Raw genomic sequence first — 22,792 nt, forward strand, 5'->3', positions numbered from 1 at the left:
CTGAGAAGAGCTCCTCTCCTATCAGTCTTCCCATCTTTTTTAAAGATACCTTCACTTTTAACCCTTTCTCTGCTTTGGAAAGAGGCTCACTCCTGACCTCGATTTATGATTCATTTTTGTTTGATGTCTATTCTTGGAGTGTTATCTAAAATTGAAAAACGTAATAAAAAAAAAAAAAAACCTAGACACAAAGGGAGAGGAGTCGGGCCTGCTGAGCATGTGCATGTGCGAGTCCCTCAGTGGACATGCACACAGAAGACTATCTCCTTCAGTGCTTTGCCTTTTCTTGTAATGTGACCATTGTTGGTGCTGAATAGCTTGCTCATTAGCATAAGAATACAGCAGCACACATAGGGACTTAGCCAGATCATTATCTCTATATATTTATGTATACTTTGTTATTTCTCCAGCCAGAACACATTCAAATGCTGATGAGGCCAGTAAGGCCCCCTTCCAAAGCCCTTCCAACATGTGCCCTCCTGAACTTCCCAATACACTTAGCAGTTTCCTGGGAGTCTGCAGGTTCTGTACTGGAATTCAAAACAGTGCTTCAGAAATTATGAGAGACAGCCAACTGAGGGCTACACAGAAGACTTGCTTACACCTCTTAAGCCGATTAAAAAAACCATAAGGAAACAGAAAATAACGTGTTATATTCAACACCGGAGCAGGAGTTGAATAATTAACAAAAACATTGCAGAAAAGTACAGAAAAAGCCCCTTCAGAGTAAATAAGAATAAAATGTATTTAATATATAATTAGATAATTTCTTTAAACAAGCAACACATTTTTTTAATACTGGGAAAATGTCTTACGTGAAATGGATAATTTCAGAATAGAAATATACAAAGACACAAATATACTAAAAGCCTGACAACAGAGAACAAACAAGTGCTCTATGGTGATGAGGGGAACAAAACTAAAGAGTTTAGTCTCACTGCAGGAGCAAGCTGATGCATTAATGCTGGCCAACCTCTGGGATAATTGAAAAAAAAACAACCAATAACTAAAAAAAAAACACTTAATTCATCCTCCACAATGTAATTCTGATCAAGGCCTCAGCCAGATTCCACTGCAAGCTTCAAAAACACCAGAGAAAAGGCTAAATTGTTGGTCGCTGAGAGCAAAAACGCTCTCCCTTTCTTTCTGGCATGCTCCCTCATTAGAAACACTTAGGATGACAGGAGGAAACTTAAGTTTACTTGTGTGCACACATGTGTGTGCGTGTGTGTGTGTGTGTGTGTGTGTGTGTGTTTGTGTGAATGGGCTGTGGAGCAAGGGGTTAAAACATGTGTAAACATGGAACTTTCACTATAAAGAAACACCAGTAAAGTTGAAATGTAAAGAGCTCTTCCTCTATTTACCCCTCTTCCCCGTATCTCCTTCTCTGAGGCCAACTTATTAAAAAGCAAATGCCACTGCCTAAAATACAGAAGAAAAACACAGACCCAATGATTCATAATATATTTCATAAATACTTCATGAAGCCCTTCGCCATACTTAAGCCAGTCTGGCAAAAAAAAAAGAAAAAAAGAAAACACTGTCACCTATTCTAGTACCCGCTTGTCAGCACATCACTGGGGAGTGGGTGTCACATGTCACTTCTGGTTTACACTACTGCGTGGGACAGGCTCGGTGCACGAAAACCGGGGGTAGGACAGAAAGAAGAACAGAAAGAAAAGTGAAGGGGAGGTGGAAAGGGGAGTAAAAAGAGGGAGTAGGGGGAGGAGGAGGAGGAGGGAGGGTGTTATCATATCATCGCTCCATGTCTTTATACCCCCCCCCCCTCCTTATTATCTTTGGCCCCCACTCACTCCAGTCACTCAATCACACAAGCCCTGAGGACAGTGAGGGGACCTGGGAGGGCCTTCGCTTCTTGGCAGACTCAGCCAGACGAGCGTCTGAAAGCTATACTGATCGCTGTCACTGTGTGTGGAAGTGCTGTGACTTTGGAGGGGCCAGGAGAGATAAGCGAGAGAGGAAACGATCGCGGGGAAGGATAACGGCCGAATTTGCACACTGCCAAACAAATCCTTCGCTCCAGGCATAATGCAGATACCCCATCCATACAGACAAGCGTTAACATAAAGAGACGCAGAAGTAGTAGGGGGGAAGGGGGGGGTGATCTGCTTACAAATTACAGGGTATGGGATTTCTGAGAGTCAACTCCTGACAGGGACTCATCTTGTTAATGACCGTGAAGCTCGGAAGCATGACAAAGAAGCAACATTTATTTCTAATTTTCAGTCTGAGATACTCAAATTCATACTCATCATGTTCATAGAACACTCTGCAAACGTAGTCCTTTATGATTCTGCAGTTGTATTACCTGTACCTTTAATATCAGGCTTGGAAACATTTGAAAAACACCACTGCTTTTCCAGCATCTTATTGCTGCAACTTTTCAAAGCAGGTGGTTAATAACAAGGCCAAAAACTTACAAAATCACATACAATTGTTAACTTTAAATACTCCACTATATAGTCACATCGGAAAACGGAGTAGAAGAATCCCCTATTATTGCTTAACTGGCATCGCGTGTGGTTGACAGCACCGTCATTCTGTTTAAGTCATGGGGTGATCGTCCATACTTTGCCCAAAGGGACATTTTCAGCTTGAACCCATCAACCATGAACATTACTGTGGAATCAAATGATTACTACTTATTATTGATTTGTCACTGTGTTGGGATGATTGCTTCCATGTCAGAATATGTTTCTCATAGAATTTATATTTGTAAAACATTATCTATACATTTTAATCACAAAAAAGTAAAAGAAATAATTACAATAACTGCTAATGTTGACATTCTGGTTTGTGTGTTACACTTTTCCCAATAATCAAATGTGAACATGGTACTTTTGGACAACGCATCCTTTTGTCCTTCTTGCGACTCCGTCCTTCAACCCAGATTTGACCCACCACTGCCATTACACCATCAAACCCATTAAAATAAATGGTTTCAACATGAGTGACAAAAGGCTAATCCACAAATGAATCCCATCTTGGTGTCCGTAAAGAGGACATGGAAAAGCCTCCAATGCCACAAATCCACAAAGGGTTTGAGGAAGACATACTGTGCACAACGACTTCCAAATGAAAGCCATAATTCATAAGAAGAGAAGAAGATATATTTGCTTACATCTTAAATCTGCACTCAGAACCAGCAGAGGAAATATAGGGGGGGGAAAAAAATCCCTGTCAGTTGAGGGAGTCCTTTTATAACTGGTTATGAGTGATTAGACTTTGGTGTTGTTGATGGGTTGTTAAGCAACAAACCATGAAAAGAGTCAATCTGCCTTTACTCCTCTGTGTTTAATATGAACAAGTAAGCCAAGGCAACCTAAGGCGATTTAAAGTGTCTAACATCCAACTAATGTCTGTCTGTCATGTTGTTGCTCGCACGAGTCACCATAATGAGGACAAGGGGCAAACAACAAGAAAGATGGATTACAACAATGCTAATATATAATCACTACTAGTGTGGTTAGCCTGGGAAGTACAGTCATCCAAAAATCTCCCTTCAAAACCCCAAATCTCAACATAATTATCGGCATTTCATGAAAAAAAAAAAGACATTTATGTCGGAGCTTCTTATGACAAATACGTAACTTTCTGATAAATGACTTTGCAAACTTTTCTTTCTCCGTTTAGATTGCTAATTGCGCCAAACATAATGAGTTTATGACCACTCGCAGACAAAGTTGGACAGTCTCCACAACCTTGAAATGTCCATGATCACTAATTAAAAAAACAACATGAACATAATGAACATTGTGAATAACTGAAACGCACCTCATCTTCATCTGTTTGGTGGTGGACTCCAAATACAAAGTTCAAACGATGAACTCCAACCATTCACACAAAGACAAAACCCTATATCTTACATGGCATTTCCCCCCCAAAAATACAACAAAAAAAAAACTAGAAATATGTTAATTCCTTGCCAGTGATGAACAGCTCGTGGATGACCCTCAGATTCAGAGGCAACAAATAGCTCTGGGGTTTGGCACCAGAAAGAGAGGCTTATGGAAAACTTCTGATAACATTCTTACTGGCAACTCCAACATGTAGCTGCAGCTGTGTGCGGTGAAGTCAAGAGTCAGTCATTAGCTCCTCTACAACAACTCCATTTGGTCTCATCAGCGGTACATCCACATGCAATACATCCAATTAAATCATCTATTTTATTTGTATTTCAACATTTTAATTAGACCATTTTTTCACATTCAAAAGTTTTCACAGGCTTTAAAAGGTCCAGTGTTCCGATTCATTAAAAGCGGCACTCAATGATTGCCCCAACATTTCAAGTAATCTCCATAAGGTCACTGATACATGAAACTGATACATAGAGGGAAAATATTCATCACCAACAGCTTTTTCATTCCATTTTTCACCTCAGTGTACCTGGCAAATAAACTGTTCAATATTTCAAGGCTGGCTGACTCTTTAGAAATACATTAATTATCTCCCTGGGCGGACACTAGGAGGCATTCCATCTAAAGGTTTTCATTAAAAGAAAAGGCAGGCCAGACATCCTACTTGACCATGACTGAAGCTCCAAACAATACCCCCAATAGATAACTATAAATTAGGGAAGGGATAGTTGTATCCCAGTGACAGCTGGCCTTGTATTTAATATCTGGATCCATAATGGAATAAATGAAGCTAAGAGACAGAAGGAAATCCTTCCATCATCATTTCAAACCTTACTGATAGGCCTTCTTTTGAAGTTAAGCACTGTACTTCAGGTGAATAAAAATATGACTGTATCACATTCTTCACATCTTGTAATAACTCATTATGTACCGTAACATATTTACCAATCTCATTTGAAGGCTGGGAGATGACACGCGTTTAAAAAGGAACACTGATGTGTGGTAATGAATGGCATCTTTGTGGTCCTTGATGGAATATTAAACAGCATATTATGACAAATTAACAAAAGCTTTCTATTCAAAATTCAAAATTGGGGTTGATCTAAGGAAATTAATCTGGCTGCACTGTACCAAAAAAAAAAAAAAACAACTAGCACAATGGCTCTCATTCCATCAACAAAACTGCCTTGACCATTCGAGGCATTCATTTGCACTTAATGACAGAAAACTGTGAAGTACCGAATAAAACGTGTCAGAGCTTGATACTTAATGACTACTAATTAACCTTTTTTCAAAGTCAAGGATCCTTGAACACAAAGCCTCTCACATTTGGACCAGAAATGATTTTGCTATTTAAAAAAAAAAAAAAAGAAGGAAAAGAAAACACAATGTGAGGAGGTGAAATAACAGGAACACTTTTCAGAAGGAGTAGATGAGAGAGGAGATGTGAATATTTGAAAGAAATGTTTACAATACCATTTCAAAAGGACATTCCACTTTTCTAAGGCGTTGCCATTTCATTCATATTTCATTTTGTGTCCTTAATTACCTTTCAGAGCATGACTGCGCCAAGAAAAAGTAAAGGAAATACATTAAGTTGGGAGTCAGACTACTACAAGACATTTTAGTCGTCGGACAGACTTTTACCACAAGGACGTTTTTTGGAACACTATTTTCACTCTCTCTTAGCATAAAGGAGAGGTCAGGCATGGTAATAAGTGGAGGGATTTATCATAGCAAGTCCACTCATACATCAGAAGGGCAAAGTAATTGGTAAATGTGCCCAATATTGTCCTTGTCATGTACCTTAAGTACAGGAAGATTCTTAGAGCAACACCGCCATCTGCTGCAAGAAGAGTTCAACAACCACACCAGCTGGTGCAAGAAGGAGGCAGACTGATCCGTCTCAGTAGAAGACACTGTGAATCATCTGTACAAAGCAATTAAGAGACCTTCAGGATTCAAAACAGGCAAAGAAAATATGAAAAGAGTACTCTAAACTTTGCAGCAACTGTAGAGTAATTACCATGAGATGTGTCTGTTTGATTTGAGACCAACATTTCTTGTGAAAACTGCGTTTTAACCAACCCAGAAGGTCGGACAAAGTTATTTCAATTATGTTTTACCGATGATATAATGATGTTAGAGCTGACTTGTTATTTATCAAAAGATTAGAAAAGCAGCCAAATCTTACAAGTGACAAGGTGGAACTCGGAAAAGGTTCAATATCAAAATGGTTGCAAATTATATTTGTTGATCAAATAATTAGTTAATTAATTTCGGTTCCAAATTTTATATAACGTCCTTGAAGACCACATGAAATATCGCTAACTATACAGTCACTGAATGCCGTTTCACTGAAAACATTCCTACTTGTTTATATTCAGTGAACATATCCAACCACAGACCTCACAGTATGACAAAGAACACCTTCAAAAAGGGAGAGAAAGGAGGGGCTTTGTTATTCCCAGTATGTACAACTGACAAAAATCATCTCTAAATTCCTCGGCCAATGTTGCTTTATGACAGTTTATAGGTGACATCTCATTATGCCCAAATCCCTTTTACAATTAGCATGATGGTACATAATCTGAGTCGCACTCTCAAAGCTGGATTGTGTTTTGTGTGACATAGTAGACACCCGTGGGTTTGCCGCCTCGCCCGCTGGGACGGAGCTAACCTGGCCCTTTGAAAATATTGGCTGTGTTTACCCAATAGATTTCATTAAATTAAGCTTAGGTTTGGGCCTCCTCTTTGCCTGATCAAAGCCACTGCTAAGAGCCATGCTACTCTGCGTCCTCTTAACTTGAACAAGCCGACCCCATCAAAAAGCATTTTCATTGTTCTTTTTAATTGTTTTTTCATACTCTGGTTTACTTTTTTTCTTTAAATATTTTTTTATTTTTTAAAGTGGGGCTTGCATCCCCTTTGGCCGCTGCGATGCCTGTTTGTCGTTTGCCCAGCACCTTTAAGACTCCCACTGCCCCTTCTATTATCACAATGAAGCTGTCAACCAAGCCAACAAAGCTACGCCTCATATAGACACCTTTGGGATGCCCGTTTGATAAGTTGTCTTCCTGGATGAAATGGCTGGGTTACAGAGGTCGACACTGGCCCTGTCTGGAAAAGGAGCGGGAATGAGGTCTCAAGCTGGCACACCGGTGGTAGGAATACTTCAAACCACGGGTGAATGAGAGGATGAGAGAGCAGGTTAAGGGGGGAGACACCCGTGGGAGGCCAGTAGGGGGTGAGGTGTGTCTGTGTGCGCGCGAGCGTGTGTGTGTGTGTGTGTGTGTGTGTGTGTGTGTGTGTGTGTGTGTGTGTGTGTGTGTGTGTGTGTGTGTGTGTGTGTGTGTGTGTGTGTGTGTGGAGGAGGGGGAGGGGGGATTGGGTGGTGAGGGAGTGGAAAAGGCCTTGATATCCACAGAAAGCACAACAAAGCCGGAGCTTTTTACATTAAAAAGAAAAAGGAGATCGCCTTTTTTCCACTAGACGCCTTTTCGAGCCGAGTGTCATGTCCTCCCTGGGCCTGCAGGAAGTGAGAGTCTGAGCTCGGCTACAGCATTTGGCACATCTGAGGCACATCTGAGGGGGCTGAAGTTCTTGCCTTGTGAACGCTTGCATCAGATTTACGGGAGACGAGCTATACTCGACGGATCTCTGTGAGGTGGGTGATCCTGGTTTAAATGTCCACTGATCTGACCGCACCACACACAGAGGTGTAAAAATGAAAATTACTGTCAAACTGGGGAGTCACAGTCAGAAGCAAGCCAATATTCTTTTTCTTTTTTTTTTCCTGTGTACTACGTCTATCCCACCGCTACCTGCTGCTTTCCGTATTGTGAGCCATGACACATAGCAATTCTGTATGCAGTGATTTACAAATAAGAATCTCTGCATACAGGGCATTTGGCATTATAAAGTGGATTCTTTTTTTTTGGGGGGGGGGGGGCAAAGTTTCCCACATGTGCCCCAAAAATAAGAAGAAAAATTCAAGTAATGAAAATTAGCACCAATACCAGCCACAGCAGGACTTAACTGCTTGATGATTAAGCACGGTAAGTGTGGGGAGAAGAAAAGTTAAAGATTAATCATCAGCCAATTAAATGCCCGTGACGAGGAAAGCCAACTGTCTTGGCATGGGGATGTCCTCTCTGATCTCAGTCAGCACATCTCAGTGGTGTGCTCACAGATCACTAGCACATGATATCTCCCATCCAAATGGGTTGTTTATGCATGTTTACTTGTTTGTTCTGAATTTGAAACAGTGAGGGGATTTTGGGGGAATGTTGTTAAATTCATTACAGATTTTTTTAAAAAGCAGTTCGTGGTAACTGATTTTAAATAGTGAGCAAATGTTCAAGAGAATGATTTGGGTCAATTATAAGCCGGCGTTTATTTAGATGAGGTAAGTGCATGCATGTGTGGGATGAATTTTAAAATATAGATGGGCCGTATGTCATTGTTCATCACGGCATTAGATTATATCATGTTTGTAAGAACATTTGAAATATCTTGTTTCGCATATAGATAATTAAATTTGGTTTAAATGTGATACAACTTTTGTTTTATGACACACAAAATCACACATTCTGATTATAATGATGTGCATTCTAATATTGTGCATCTTTAAATGATTATTTCGGGAAATCCTTTCCATTAAACATTACCAACTCGACAATAAATCCTTCATAGATGGGAGGAAAAAGTTCACATTTGAGAGAAAAACTACACATTTAATGCATTCCAAAGTTTGGAGGAAAGTTTGTCGACTATTTTGCCAAAATCAAAACACAATACAACTTTTCACCCCAATAATGACAAGGTTAAATGGTGGTCCTATCCCAGCTCGGTCTTTTGTGAATTCATCTAAAAACTTCTTAAACATCCAGTACAGCGTGTATTTTTCCAGCCAATTGTGAGGTTAGACATCCCATCATATTTGATTTGCAGAGGGACACGTGTGCTCTTGAGCTCAAGGTCAGCTACATTTACACTGTAGGTTTATGACCGTGTTGTGAGCACCAGCACAACAAAACTGACAACAGCAAACAACAACAACCACAGGAAAGAAGAAAAGATATCATTAAAGATACATAGTTCTGCAATGTGGAGATTACAATGCAAACTATCCTTTGAAAATGCGTCCACAACTTGTAGCATTCGTTAGAAAAGATATCAAGATGAAGAGGAAAAAAAAATAATTCAGAACGGTTTCATTTGCATTGGATAATTGCGTAAATCTATTATATTGCTGATCAAGTGAAGCCCCGTGAACGATATCGGCAGCAACAATATGGACTAAAAGCTAGCGACCCAAAAGACCGGACTGTTCATTAAGCTTTGATAGAGGCAAGAAATCAAGTCAAGGCATACAGTGATTTATGAATTACTAAACAAGGCCGGATTCTGCAGCAACAACACAAACACACAAGCTTTCCTCGATAGGCATCGCTTGCAAGTTCAAATATGAACTGTGAATTAACCTCTGTGGATGCACCACTGAGCTTCAGTGTAAGACTGTTTGTGTGTATGAGAAGGAGTGTGAGAGAGAAATAGTTTGGTTGAGAGTGAAATCTATGGCGTGTGTGTGTGTGTGTGTGTGTGTGTGTGTGTGTGTGTGTGTGTGTGTGTGTGTGTGTGTGTGTGTGTGTGTGTGTGTGTGTGTGTGTGTGTGTGTGTGTGTGTGTGTGTGTGTGTGTGTGTGTGTGTGTGTGTTGGGGGATTGATTGTTACAACTTTAACAACTTTTAACAGTACATTCAAACACATATATATATATATATATCTGGTAATTAGGATATATATTTAATGCATACTGGAATTCGCACTTAATAAAGATCATCATACCGCATATTACATGTGTAATGTTTCAATTAACAAAGGTTTGATTACGTGTTCAAGTACTTACGAACTCTTTCTCGAGCTTCTCCATCTCCTGCTTGTAGCTCTTCAGTCTGCTGTTGTACATGGCTCGGCTCTGGATGGGGATCTCTCGCACCTCCAGGTCCATCTGCTCCAGCTAAAACCCGCAGATAATCCAGTTAATTCAATATCGAAACATTTCAAATATTCTTCCTACCCAACACATTCAGATTCATTTCAAAAAGCAATAAAACATGTTTTATTTTATTTTTTAAACACTCCACGACTGACAGGTTTACAGTTCATTAAAATACAAATATACATTTCTCACAAAAAAGGTTTCCATCGATGACAAAAAGTCGCTCGTGAGACAACTCTGAAAATATCCAACTTTGAAAACTTTGAAAATGAGAAACTTCAGCGGCATTAACTTTAATATGTTCCAGTGTTGATTGTAAAAATAAAATGCCTCCTGCTCGCGTCACTCAGCTGTGATAAAAGTTGCGACAGAGGATGGCTGTTCTGTAAATAAATACACAATCAAAAATGAGGGCCCCTTCATTGCACTGACACACACAGGCCCAACAAAGTCACCGTGAATGAAGCACAAGTACATCTGATGCATGGGTAGACAGGTCTCTCTGTGGCAGATTGGGAGGAAACTAATCACTGTGGCATAACAAGACAACTGCAACAACAATTTGTCTCTGTCAGGTGACTTTGCTCATTTTTTTAAACAGCAACATGAAGACTCCCACCTCAAGATAATGGCTTGAAATGTGTCATAGGGGTGTCACTTAAAAGCGGATTACTGGAAAGTAATCATGTGAGGAGGAAGCCTCCTTTCCGCCATGTGGTGGGTGGGTGTGTGTATGTATGTATATGTGTGTGTGTGTGTGTGTGTGTGTGTGTGTGTGTGTGTGTGTGTGTGTGTGTGTGTGTGTGTGTGTGTGTGTGTGTGTGTGTGTGTGTGTGTGTGTGTGTGTGTGTGTGTGTGTGTGTGTGTGTGTGTGTGTGTGTCATGTCACCACCAGGATAATACAGGTGCTGTTGTCTGGTGCCAGGGAAAATTGTCCCCTCCCTCTTTCCACAAATTCATTATTTAGGAAATGGGAAGAGGAGAAAATTACTGATCAAAGACGTACCAACTCTCTGACTTCTTCAAGCTGTTTGTCGACATTTAGAACCAGCTGTGTCTTCTCCTCTGAAAGGGAAAAAAAAAACAGCAACATATTGATCAGCCGACGGAGGAACAGCGCTTCATGACAACAACCTAACTCCCCCGCACCGGGGGAAGAGAGGGGGGGGGGGGGGGGGGAGAGCAAGAAAGAGACTGGGAGAAAACAACACACGAGGACACATTTGAAGATATATTTACACATTCTCTCCACACGACGAGCCAACATTTGATGTCTCTTAGTTATTGGCGTCTATGAGGCCTTTGTTGGTTTCTGTTGAGGAGCAGCGAGACACCTCATGCCAACTCAAAGGGAAGGGAGGTGTCAGCTTTGCTCACTTGCCAGAAGTATGAGTCCCACTCAGAATGACTAATGCACTGTTCTGCACCTCACCCCATGGCTGCTCTTCCACATTACCCATTGAAACTCATTAGGACTTAAGAGTTCCAGACAAGCACGTAAACTACAGTACATCCGATGGTTATTTAAGGCAGCAGCGTTACCCGCCCTCGGTACGCACGCTGAACCGGTCTTTGTTCTGGAATTAGCTCTACGCCGTGACACGGAATAACATGAAACGTAGAGGTCTTGTACGGTTGTTTAGCGATCGAGCATCAACACATTTTTTTTTCAGCGAGCATCATAAACACAACATAGTTTCATGAAGCAAATAGAAAAGGAAGAGAAGAATGAGCAAAACCTTGATGACAAAATGTTTTAGGTGCAGTAACAAAGTAATAATGAAATCATTGAAAAAGCTATATATCTTATAGCTATATATTTTCACAATATTTGGGATTCTTTTTTTTAAATTTATTTAGCGGTTATTATGTCACAATGTCATTTTTACCAGTTGTATTTTGTAATGGCAATTTTTATTAAAATGACCTTGTCAATTAGTGTCATGGCTTCATAAGCGCCTGACTGATCCTTCGATAAATGATTTGCTTTCCTGAATCGCACTTCTGTTGATTTAGCTACCGATAGCTGTCACAAAGTCATCACAGAAAAGAAAAGCTACCAACACCCCAAAGATTTTATGGAAAGACGGACGGCACGTCGCCACTTCCTGTCACTATGCAAAAGTGAAGCCCAAATATCATCGATATGGGATCTGCACAAACTTCTTCAACGCAACTGACAGCAGCGGCAACACGGGACACATGAAAACAGAGCGAGAGACTTCATTCAGGACTTAAGGAGAAGCAGGACACATCCCTCAACTGTTGCTTGGTTTAAATTCTTCCTGTCTGTTCGTCCAGCTGCAGAGACAGCATGATGGCTACCTTGACTTTTGTGTTCATGAGTTCATAATTGACCAACTGACACTTAATAATCACAGATAAAAACATTCATAAAGACTGCTTCATGTCCATTACGGGTGTTATGTCAGCAGCCTTACTGTGAAAGTAAGCAAGATGGAGCAATAATTCACCATGACGAGCTGATTTTTTTTAAATGCTTTGATTATTTGTCTTATAATATGATTTCCATAATCATATTCTTATGAAGTAAAATTGTTAAACTTGTTGGTTGCCCGTCAGACAAAACAAACAATTTTGAGCTCTTTCATTGTTTTTACATTTTTAAGATGATAACCAATTAATCAAACAAATGACTGTGTATATTGTGCATGTTGTATTACTGTCTGCCAAAACAAAACAATGACATTTAAATATATAGCGACAAAATACTTTTTTTTTTTTTTTTTTAAACTCTTCATGTCTTTAAAAAGTATCTTGGTAAATCAATTTTTTTTTAAGACACTGCAAATATCACCACGCCAGTTGTCCACTTCAGAATCAGAGAAAAGGTGATCCAAGTCATACATAAAATGTCAGCAGTAGTCAATTCAAATATTTCACTTTTAAATGAACAGCCCTTTAAGATATATTCTCAAAAGTAGTTACACCAGTGGAAATGTTTTAAATGAAATAAATCAAGAATCGCAAGCAGAACTGTTTTTTTAACGTGATAAATAATTAACAGCATTTTAAATAATTGAAATACAAAGTCAACAAAACTTCAAGCTCAAAAGCAAATCACAAGGCTACCACTTGTGGGATTGCAATATCGTAAAAAAAGAAAAGCCAAGCCAAGATCTTCATTTCTCAGGCACCATGGGCCAACATTACCTTTTGCCAGTCCTCAAATTCATTTTTAAAACCCGTGTCCAACCTCACAACCTACACAGTAAACAGCCAGAGGCGATCCAGAGAAAGGTGAGATGGTGCTTTCTTACTCAAACTCGGGCTCGGGCTGGAGGGCTGTGAAATATGTATGGATATTTACGAAGACTACAACCTGCTGACGGACGGATGAGGAGTTTTGTACACAGTAGTAAGGCAAATAAAGGAAACACAGGGCCTGGCAATTGTTTTTTAACTTCGAAAAAATGCACCATATTTGAGTGTGTCAATGATTGACAAGCAATGTCTTGCCATGAAAACACAAAGGTGAAAAAATTACATGGATCAAACCTTTGATCCTAGGTATTCAAATATTCCCTGAATGGTTTTGCGGGGATGGGAACTAACACATTCATTTGATTGTTTCATGAAAAAGACAATCAAGGACGTTTTTTTTCCATATTTATTCCATTATCAGCAATATAATACAACGTAACACATAAATCAGTGAGATACCACAACAACCACGAAAAAAAGCTTTTGTCTGGATGTATATAAATACAATATACAGTAAATAGATGTCAAACAGGGCGGTGCAGCGGTTAGCATTGTCGCCTCACAGCAAAAAGGTTCTGTGTTCGAATCCGGGCCTGGGCCTTTCTGTGTGGAGTTTGCATGTTCTCCCTGTGCCTGCGTAGGTTCTCACCCAAGGATGTGAATGAGTGCGTGAATGGTCTTTGTTTCCGTCTGTCTCTACGTGTTGGCCCTGTGATAGACTGGCGACCTGTCCAGGGTGAACCCTGCCTTCGCCCAAAAGTGAGCTGGGATAAGCTCCAGCCTCCCTTCCCCCCCTTCCTCCCCTTGTGACCCTCCTCTGGATAAAGCGGGTATAGATAATGGATGGATTGAGGTGTCAAACAATAGGACAAATGCAGCCACTTCTGAGGAACAAGAGCGAGAGGGATTTAAAAAAAAAAGTAAACATAAAGAAAGAAAAGCTTTAATGAAGGAAACTGCAATTCAACTGTAAACTATTCCATTGGTGGAAGAAAACATGGAACAGCTACTTATGGTTGTAATGTGTTTCCTAGCTTTGTACATATTCATATGGGCATACTCTGACAGTCAACAGATGGCGAGAGGAAGCAATGTTAAATTACTCTGTGGAATGGGCTGCCATGAAACTTCAAAGATGCCAATTCGAAACTGGAAATATGCAGCCAGGCGAGGTTTTGTGACAGGCATGCCCCTTTGAAAAACCAATGAGCAAGTGGGAGCCAAGAGGAGGAGATAAATGTTCCAAGTAGGGATTGGCAGTTTTTAGCAGTCAAAACCGAAAACAAATTGCAAGTTGACACTATGAGCAGTAGCCAACTAGTTGCGGACAACAGAAATTTAGCCAGTTCATTATTTGATTTTAATAATCACCCACATTTACACAGCTTTTTTTTTTTTCTTGCTTTGTTTTGTTTTTTTCAATAAAAACAAAAGAAACAGTTGTTTCACACTGCAAAATACTAGTTGAATTATTGACTGTTAGATTGAAAAAGATGCTGCACAAACTGACTCCCTTTCTGTCATTTTAATTTTACAAATTCTGAAACATGCAAACCAAATGATTGTTTTACTTCTACTTCTAACTTAGTATTAGTATCAAATTTTGAAGGTAGTACGTGCAATTCAAAGTTCACACTCATGAGAACAAACAGTTCACAGCTGACTATTATTGTCACAATAACGGCCCAGTGATGATGTCCATTTACAGCTCTTGTAGCAGGGAAAGTGAAACCCAATGGTATAACAGAATAAGATGCTGCATGTACAACATTAACACCTAAATGAAAATAAACTTTCTGGATAATAGGCTAAACATATTAAAACAGCCCACCTGAGAATAATTTTGTATATTTGTCACTGTGGTCGCTGCTTGTCTGCAATGAATTTTTTTCTCATTTAGGTAAAATACAAATGACATATCTGAATGCACCAGACATTATGCTGTATAGCCAAACAAAAAGGAAATATATCTCAACCCTAAAGCCTTTTTGCTCTGTGAGCCTTTATGCTCTAACCATTGAGTAAAGAAGCAGCACATGAGTGTGTGATACATCCATCCTCTTTGCCATGTATTCACAGAGCTCTGCCTACTGCCAACCATATACAAATCTGCATTCATTTGTGGGGAAAGTTGGAACCAATCTACCTAATTAAAATGATAGATTATACTGTTTTTTTCAAATGTGTAACTTTGCCATGATGTAAACCAATAGAAATGATAACATATCCTATTTCTGTTATTAACTGTAGTTAATTCTGAATGGGACTCAATTCCTGCCCACTTACTGGAAGCTCAAATCATAACACCTGTGCTGAATGTTATCCCCACTTCTAACCTACTTTGAATGCCTTTCTTAAATGTGAAAGGAGCCAGATACAAACATAATAAACATAAACATTAAAGATCTAAATGAGAGGTTGCTGTCCAACAATATTGGGTTGGTTCTTGGTAAAAACGTGAAAAATGTGTGACTTTAAACATGCTGACGTGACCCAGCCTGAAATATTTGTGACTCACTTGTAACTAAAAGCCACTCAGAACAAAACAGTTATTAGTGACTCCATTTTTGGAGTCTTTGCAGTGTATGCAAAAAAATGTTGTACACTAAGCTCATCCACATGACTACATGACTTAAATTACACTTAAATTAGTTAATTTTGATAATATTGACTCCGATTTCACTTTACACCTGGAGAATGTATTGTTTGGTTTCAAAACATGTAGTGGCACTAAAACCGAAGAATAGTGTTTTATCAACCTGAACATTCCCTTTGTCAAATTTCCTCTTCACAAAACCAGATTTAATAACTCCAAGTCACTATTTACCAAATTTGATAATGAAACCAAGCAGCACATAAAATATATTCTCTCCTCCAGAAAAAAGACGGCCATTCAGACAATAACTTTGCACACCTCCTTTGACGTAACTATTTGAATGAATGAAAGTTATTCTCTGCCTTTGCAGATTTATATTGTCCTATGGCATTTTGTTCCTTTAATATACAGTCTGCAATTCAAATTTGAGTTAAAAAAGAAACACATTTCTAAAAGTTGTCTTAATATTTACTCCACCATGTCAGTGCTGGACCACTAGATGCCGCAGGCTGCTACTACCTGCCAGTTGCCACTCAAAATTCATATCCTCATCAAATGTTAATTCATCATCAAAACTGAATGAAATGAAACCGTGTTACAGAAAAATCACTCCAGTGAAAGTTGACTTTCTATCCCTGCGGTTCAGCGACTTCAACTCATATTTACCTTCTCACCAAAGTAACTAGAAGATGCTTTCAGCTTCTCCACATGACCGTGAATAATAAAAAGGGTCGTAGCCCCGGACTCACGTGTCCATCCCAACAACCGGCACGTCATTTGACTCCGAGCTCGTGTTTCACATTTTCTTCACCAAATACAAAGCTGATAAACCAGCCACTAACACGCGACGCTGTTTCCTTTTATAAACCAAGAACACCACTACAACTGTGTTTCGCCATTATTGGTGATAAACGCTTCGCCGGAAGGAAATATTTGAATGGATGAAATGACACGAGCCTTTCTCAGCTGAGACTCGATAGCTAATCGATAGCTCGCAAATCAGCCCGGCGGTCCCAGCGAATAAAACGCAGTGGCCTTACCTCCACTTAGTTTGGGAATTCTTCCGATTTTGTTAGTTACGTCTGCTGTGATGGTCCCGAAGTCCTGCTCGTAGGTTTCAAAGTCTGAAGACATTGCGACGGTTAAGTTTTAAACCGGTAAGTAGCTTTCTGGTTGACAGTTAGCTCAAAATAATAATAACAACAAGCCTCGAATGGCGTCCCTTCCTTGAGTCACAGCATAATGTGTCCGGTAAGAAACTGGACCTTGTTTATATTTTCTTTCCGACATCGAAAGGGAGGGGTTCGGGAAATGTATACTTTTAAAATAAATAAATAAAACACGTTTATTTATACCCAATGCACATGAGTACATAAATATTATTCCCAACCCTGTGGCGATTTAAGACACATTTCCTGGGTTTAAAACGGCCCGCGAGTGGCGGACGGTCGTAGTTTTTGAGACACCATGAGGAAGGTTCCTCTTCGTACACAGAAGAAATTGAAGAAAAAAAACAACCAAGGAAGTGGCCAGGTTTGTAATTTAAAGTGACAGCTTGCTTCTCTATTCATAAAAAAAAAAAAAAAAAACGGCGCATATACGGGTAATACCAGAAGGCAGTTGTTTATATCTTCATGTCGGTGTTTAATCTTTGCGTCTGGGGAGGAGGAGGGCAATAATTCATCGTGAAACGTGGATCTTATAAATGCTGCCGAGCAGGCTAACGTTAGTCCGCTAACCCATCCTGCTAAAACGAGACATATATTTCTGAGCAAAGGAAAACATTAGTCACCTATCCAGTTATTATTTTTTTTTTAAACCGGAGTGGTGCCACCTGTCTGGCCTGTACATTTAAAAATGGGCAGAAAGCTTAAATATAAAACCGCAATGTTTTTTTTTTTCTTGGTGCGAATTAGCTAGCTTGATAACACGAGCTAATTAGTCACTATTGAGTGTAAATGTTTTTTTTTTTGTGCAGTGAGTTATTTTCCTGGAAAAGATGTAATATGGTATGTTTTAATATGTTATCTAAAAAAAAAACCTGCTTGTTCTAATGAATTACATTTGAATGTTCCAGATCGATATTGCAATATGGCAGTGATTAAATCACCCAAGAATGACATTTATATAAAAAATAAATAAAAAATGTTTTGATAAAAGTGGAAGATTTAGACTCATACATTGTTCAAATTATTTGTATAATAGACGTACGGCGGTGCAGACTCAAAATGACAGCTGAACTAAGAGCTTTTGTCAAACAGCCCCAACAAAAAGTGGATATATATATATATATATATATATATATATATATATATATATAAAAAAAGAAGTGTTCAGTTGTATACAAACAAAAACAGACGTCACATGTAACGGCACCAGACTGAGCATCCCCGTGACTGCAGGCGCTGTCTGTATTTTACCCTGAAAGACTTGCGTCCTGAAATGAAATGTCGTAGCACCGGTTATGTTCTAAAAATACTCCCCCTCTCTCTTTCTCAGATGGGGAATCTGAGTCTGTTGCAAGGATAGTGTGCTTCAAAGATTGGCCGGAGAGGATGCTGCTCTTTGCCAGGGCAAGAAACGGTGGGACACGGAAAACCCCGGTGACTCAAGAGCAGGCCAGTTGCTGGGTACTCGGAAGACGAGAAGAAATATGTGCATCGTCTGTACCGCTGACTTTGCGAGATAGTAAAGGGAGGAAGTAATACATCGAAGCTTGGTCGATACATTTAAGAAAATTCAACAGCCCAAATACTTGTTACCTACCTTGCATTGGGGGAAAAGGAAAACAAAAAAAAATGAACTTCCTGTCAATGTTTGTGACGTTTGAGAACCTCCATGAGGTTCGGAGATTGTGCCACTGGGGCCCTGTCATAGCTCTGTCTGTCATTGCTATATGCTCCACCATGGCAATTCTGGACTCCATTATCTGGTACTGGCCACTGGACACTACAGGAGGCAGCATTAATTTCTTAATGCTCATCAACTGGACTGTCCTCATCCTCTACAACTACTTCAATGCTATGTTTGTTGGACCCGGATACATTCCTCTTGGCTGGACACCAGTAAGGACAAAAATCCCTGCAACTTTTTTTTTTTCCACTTGTGTTTGTTGAGATTGTCGTTGAACATTTTGGGACTATGTCAGCCATGTAATAGCAGTAAAGATACATTAGGCAATCTAACTTATTTGTTTATCTTGAAACAGGAGAATCCACAGGATACCCAGTACTTACAATACTGCCGGGTGTGCCCGGGGTACAAGGCTCCCAGATCCCACCATTGTCGAAAGTGTAACAGGTAATTACATTTATTACCAAAGTAAAGTAGTTTTTTTTTCTCACCTATACGAGATGGACCTTGGGCTTGTTCGTCTTCTACTGTTGTATCATGTACGCCCGGACTGCATGTCATTCCTGCCCATCCAGGGCTCTTTGGTGCCTATCAAGTGCTGCACATGTGACAGCAAAGTATGGGTTTTTAATAATGATTGTGCCCACAAATGACGAACTCTGACAGTCAGACTATCAGATGCAAGGTGGCTTGCTGATGAACCTATCGCTATATATTCTCCCAAGCACCCAGTCAAGGCCCCTGGCGCTCCTCTGCTCCTCTGCCTCCCCTCCCTCAGGTGTGTGATGAAGATGGACCACCACTGCCCGTGGATCAACAACTGTTGCGGCCACGTGAACCACGCCTACTTCACCAGCTTCCTGCTGCTGGCTCCGCTGGGCTGCTCGCATGCCGCCATTATCTTCATTATGACCATGTACACACAGCTATATGAGAGGGTGAGTGAGTGGTCACCTTGCCTCAGCTAGACGTGGCTTTTGATGTTCCTGGCATTGCAGCTTTAGGCACAAGTCCTCACTAGTTCTCCTTTTCCTCATCGCAGATATCATTTGGCTGGAGTACTGTGAAGATTGATATGAGTGCGGTGCGTCAGTTCCAGCCCCTCATGCCCTTCAGTGTGCCCGCCTTTGCAGCCACACTCTTTGCCTTAGGCTTGGCTCTGGGCACCACTATTGCCGTTGGTATGCTTTTCTTCATACAGGTAAGTTTTTTTCCTCAGGTTTTGCATTTTACACAAGCGGTTGGCTACATGACCACAATCTACGACTACGGCTACAAGACATTGAAATTACAGCTACCCCTAACAAAATGCAGACTGATATTTGCCAGGCCACAAAAGTAAAGTAAAAATGATTTTAAGAATGTGACATTGGGATATTTTCAGGGCACATCCAGGACAAATTAATGATGCACTAATAAATGTATTTATTTAAGAAAATAAAAACTGACTGGTAATGAATTAAGTCTGTCCTTTTCAGATGAAAGTCATCCTTCGCAATAAGACTTCGATCGAGTCCTGGATCGAGGAAAAGGTCAGAAAGTCTCACTGACTTTGTTCATGTCATGTCATGTTAATGTAAATCAAGGACTTGTTTTTTCTATTGTTTGATCTACAAACAATAATGTAGGCTGTCAAAGTGCTTTTTTATTTGCACAATATTGAAGGGTTTATAATTAACATGTTTTCAACATTGGATCATTATAGGTCAAGAGAAACTTGACACCACACGCACACACACACACACACACACACACACACAAACAAACGCTACCATTCCTGTTGTGTTTTTCTCCAGGCCAAAGACAGAATACAGCATTACCAAACAGGGGAGGAGTTCATCTTCCCTTATGACCTCGGCAGCCGCTGGCTGAATTTCAAGCAAGTCTTTACGTGGTCAGGGACACCCAAAGGTGACGGCATTGAATGGCCCGTCCATCCCAAGTGTCACCAGCACACCTTAACTGTAGGTTCAGTTTGTTTGTTGAGTTGTTTAATGTGTGCATTGCTGTTGCTGTACCTGTTTTTTTTTGTTGTTGTTGTTGTTTTTTGCCTGTTATTGTTCTTATGGGCGCTGGCATATCTTTCTGTTAAATTATAAATGACGCTGTAAAGCAATTTGTGCTATGATTATTCCTCCTGATACATTTAACGTTAAACATTGAGGTGAAAGTTAAATTTTTTTTTAAGAATAGTGACTTTAAATGTGTTGTTCCTTGTTAAACAGATCGAGCAGCTGAAGCAGAAAGCTGATAAACGGGTGAGAAGTGTAAGTACCTGCCAAGTCCGTTATACACCCAAACAAGTATCCTGTCTGATCTGAGATTATGGTCAGAGCAGTAGAATAACCAGATATCATGTTTGCCTCGTCCAGCAGGTCCAGTACCGAGCCGTGGAGGATTATAATGGGGCTTGCTGCCCTCTCAACAAGGGTCTCCAAACCTTTTTCAGAACCCCCTGCACCGAGGAGCCCAGGATCCCCCTCAACAAGGGGGACACCATCCTGGCCACTCGCGGCACCAAGTACGTTTATCAACACAGAAACTGTGATCGCAATGGAGTTGTTTCTTCTGGTCTCTGATTGATTATGCGTACAATTAAGGATTTGCTGCGAGTCTAAAACTGTCTTATATTTTTTCCTTCAGATGGTGGATGTACGGAGACAAAGTTATGATTGAGGAGCAAATGAGAGGTGAGACCAGATTCTTTTAGCTTTTAATTTTTTTAAATTCACTGAAGCAAATGCATCATTGTCTTCTTTCTGTTTTGGCCTTTAGCTGGAGATCGTATAAGGGGATGGTTTCCAAGGCGATGTGTGGAGAAGTGCCATTACGACACAGCTGCCAGTGATAGCACCAGCGATAAGAAAGTAAATTAATACATTTCAACAGGCTTTATGTAAAGCAGGGGAGTTAAACTGAACTGAAGGTGTCTGTCCACGTTCATAAACATACATCCCCTGAAGATGTCATGCCTGATGCTGCAGGTTTACCATCAAAAATGTCACACCTTGATTACAATTTTTCCTCACATTTCAGTCTTAACTTATATTTCTAAGGCAACATAGTTCTTTTAGTCACACTTAGCACTTTGCTGTCAAATGTTTTGAGGAGGCTGGTCCCATGGGTTCAGTTTGATTCCTCTGACTAATAGTAAAACCCAACAAGAGTCTTAATTTTCACAAAGTCACCAGGCTTTAACGTGACATCATTATGATTACATGAATTCTTACTTGAATCTGTTGTTTTTACTTGTGTTGATACCCCTTTTTGCTACTTATGCAATGCCTCTGCCCAGCTAACCCTAGGGCTTCATGCAACTCTTTCTACAGTATGGAGATAACACTTCATTTCTTTTTATTATTTTTGTAAAAACAAACTGTTGGCCTCAAAGAATAAATTGAAAATTTAAAAAAAAAATCTTCCACAAGAGTGGTTGTTTGCCTTGAATTCTCTAGCTTGAATGGCTTAAAGTCAAACAGTAATTTGACATTTTTTTCAATAAGTCTCACACATACTGATAATCAAAGTCTAAAGATTTCTAAAATTGTTTAAAACTTTAAATGCATAAAATATTTTTAGCAAAGTACATTCTGCAGTTCATCATTTTATATGTTGCTCAAATAATAAAATCTCATTTTAATATTAAATGACGTATCTTCTGGCTCCATCAGTCATTTAACAGTTTCCCTTACAACGTACATCCCCCTCAATGAACATTTGTAGAACATTACACAACAAACGTTTGCAATTCGTTCTCCAGTGAAAGTTGGTGGTCAAATCAACCAAACAATCATATCTACTTGTGTAATTGTTATTCCTTTGTTTTATAAAACATTACAATGTGAACAGGAAACCATTTTGGGCTCCAAACGCATTACTTATTTAAAAAAAAAGTAGGCTTAAGTCTTCATGAAAGGTAAGTGGTTTAAACATTTTGCTCACGAGTACCATTTGCACACAGAGAGACACACACAGGGACAAGATTCTTTAGATTCTCCAGAAACACTGAATACTGTGAAGACATACAGTAAGAATCAGAAAAATATACATTTAACAGATAATTGACAGACTCTCTGAAGTAACCTCAACTTCGAGTAATAATCTTCGTGACATAATTCATTTAAAAAAAAAATATATATATAAACAGTTTTTTTTTCTATGCAATTAGATATTTACACATTACACTTTTTCAGTCTCAATTTCTGCGCGGTTCCGTTATCATTTTGACTACATGTC

General features: G+C 39.7%; 2 protein-coding genes across 9 annotated transcripts in view; one reads left to right on the forward strand and one right to left on the reverse strand.

Moving 5' to 3' along the window:
• Nucleotides 1–16,930, reverse strand: part of vti1a (vesicle transport through interaction with t-SNAREs 1A) — a 150,025-nt gene extending 133,095 nt beyond the window's left edge. For all 5 annotated transcript variants that reach the window (XR_011310640.1, XM_069691830.1, XM_069691829.1 and 2 more), the window contains exons 1-3: nucleotides 16,744–16,930; nucleotides 10,889–10,947; nucleotides 9,790–9,900 (exon numbers count right to left, since the gene is read on the reverse strand). Coding sequence is in view for 4 of the 5 variants with exons in the window: in XM_069691830.1 (XP_069547931.1) it covers nucleotides 9,790–9,900; nucleotides 10,889–10,947; nucleotides 16,744–16,837 (264 nt within the window). In the remaining variant the exon portion in view is untranslated. The remainder of the gene's footprint in view (nucleotides 1–9,789; nucleotides 9,901–10,888; nucleotides 10,948–16,743) is intronic.
• Nucleotides 16,931–17,137: 207 nt separating this feature from the next.
• On the forward strand, nucleotides 17,138–22,203 carry zdhhc6 (zinc finger DHHC-type palmitoyltransferase 6). 4 transcript variants are annotated; one of them, XM_069691752.1, is made up of 11 exons: nucleotides 17,138–17,236; nucleotides 18,203–18,768; nucleotides 18,912–19,003; nucleotides 19,335–19,494; nucleotides 19,599–19,757; nucleotides 20,035–20,088; nucleotides 20,353–20,520; nucleotides 20,782–20,823; nucleotides 20,929–21,077; nucleotides 21,200–21,246; nucleotides 21,332–22,203. In XM_069691752.1, the coding sequence occupies exons 2-11, from the start codon at nucleotides 18,502–18,504 to the stop codon at nucleotides 21,430–21,432; spliced, it is 1,239 nt and encodes a 412-aa protein (XP_069547853.1). In that variant the 5' UTR covers nucleotides 17,138–17,236; nucleotides 18,203–18,501; the 3' UTR covers nucleotides 21,433–22,203. The 4 variants fall into 4 exon arrangements, with proteins under 4 accessions (XP_069547853.1, XP_069547856.1, XP_069547854.1 ...); XM_069691755.1 differs by having other exon boundaries at nucleotides 20,932–21,077; XM_069691753.1 differs by having other exon boundaries at nucleotides 17,231–17,306.
• Nucleotides 22,204–22,792: the final 589 nt, after the last annotated feature.

The sequence above is a fragment of the Brachyistius frenatus genome, unplaced genomic scaffold, assembly GCF_029030835.1.
Source record: "Brachyistius frenatus isolate BFR_SWC_R1_liver_20210118 unplaced genomic scaffold, ASM2903083v1 Contig_11, whole genome shotgun sequence".
Taxonomy (NCBI): Eukaryota; Metazoa; Chordata; class Actinopteri; family Embiotocidae; genus Brachyistius; species Brachyistius frenatus.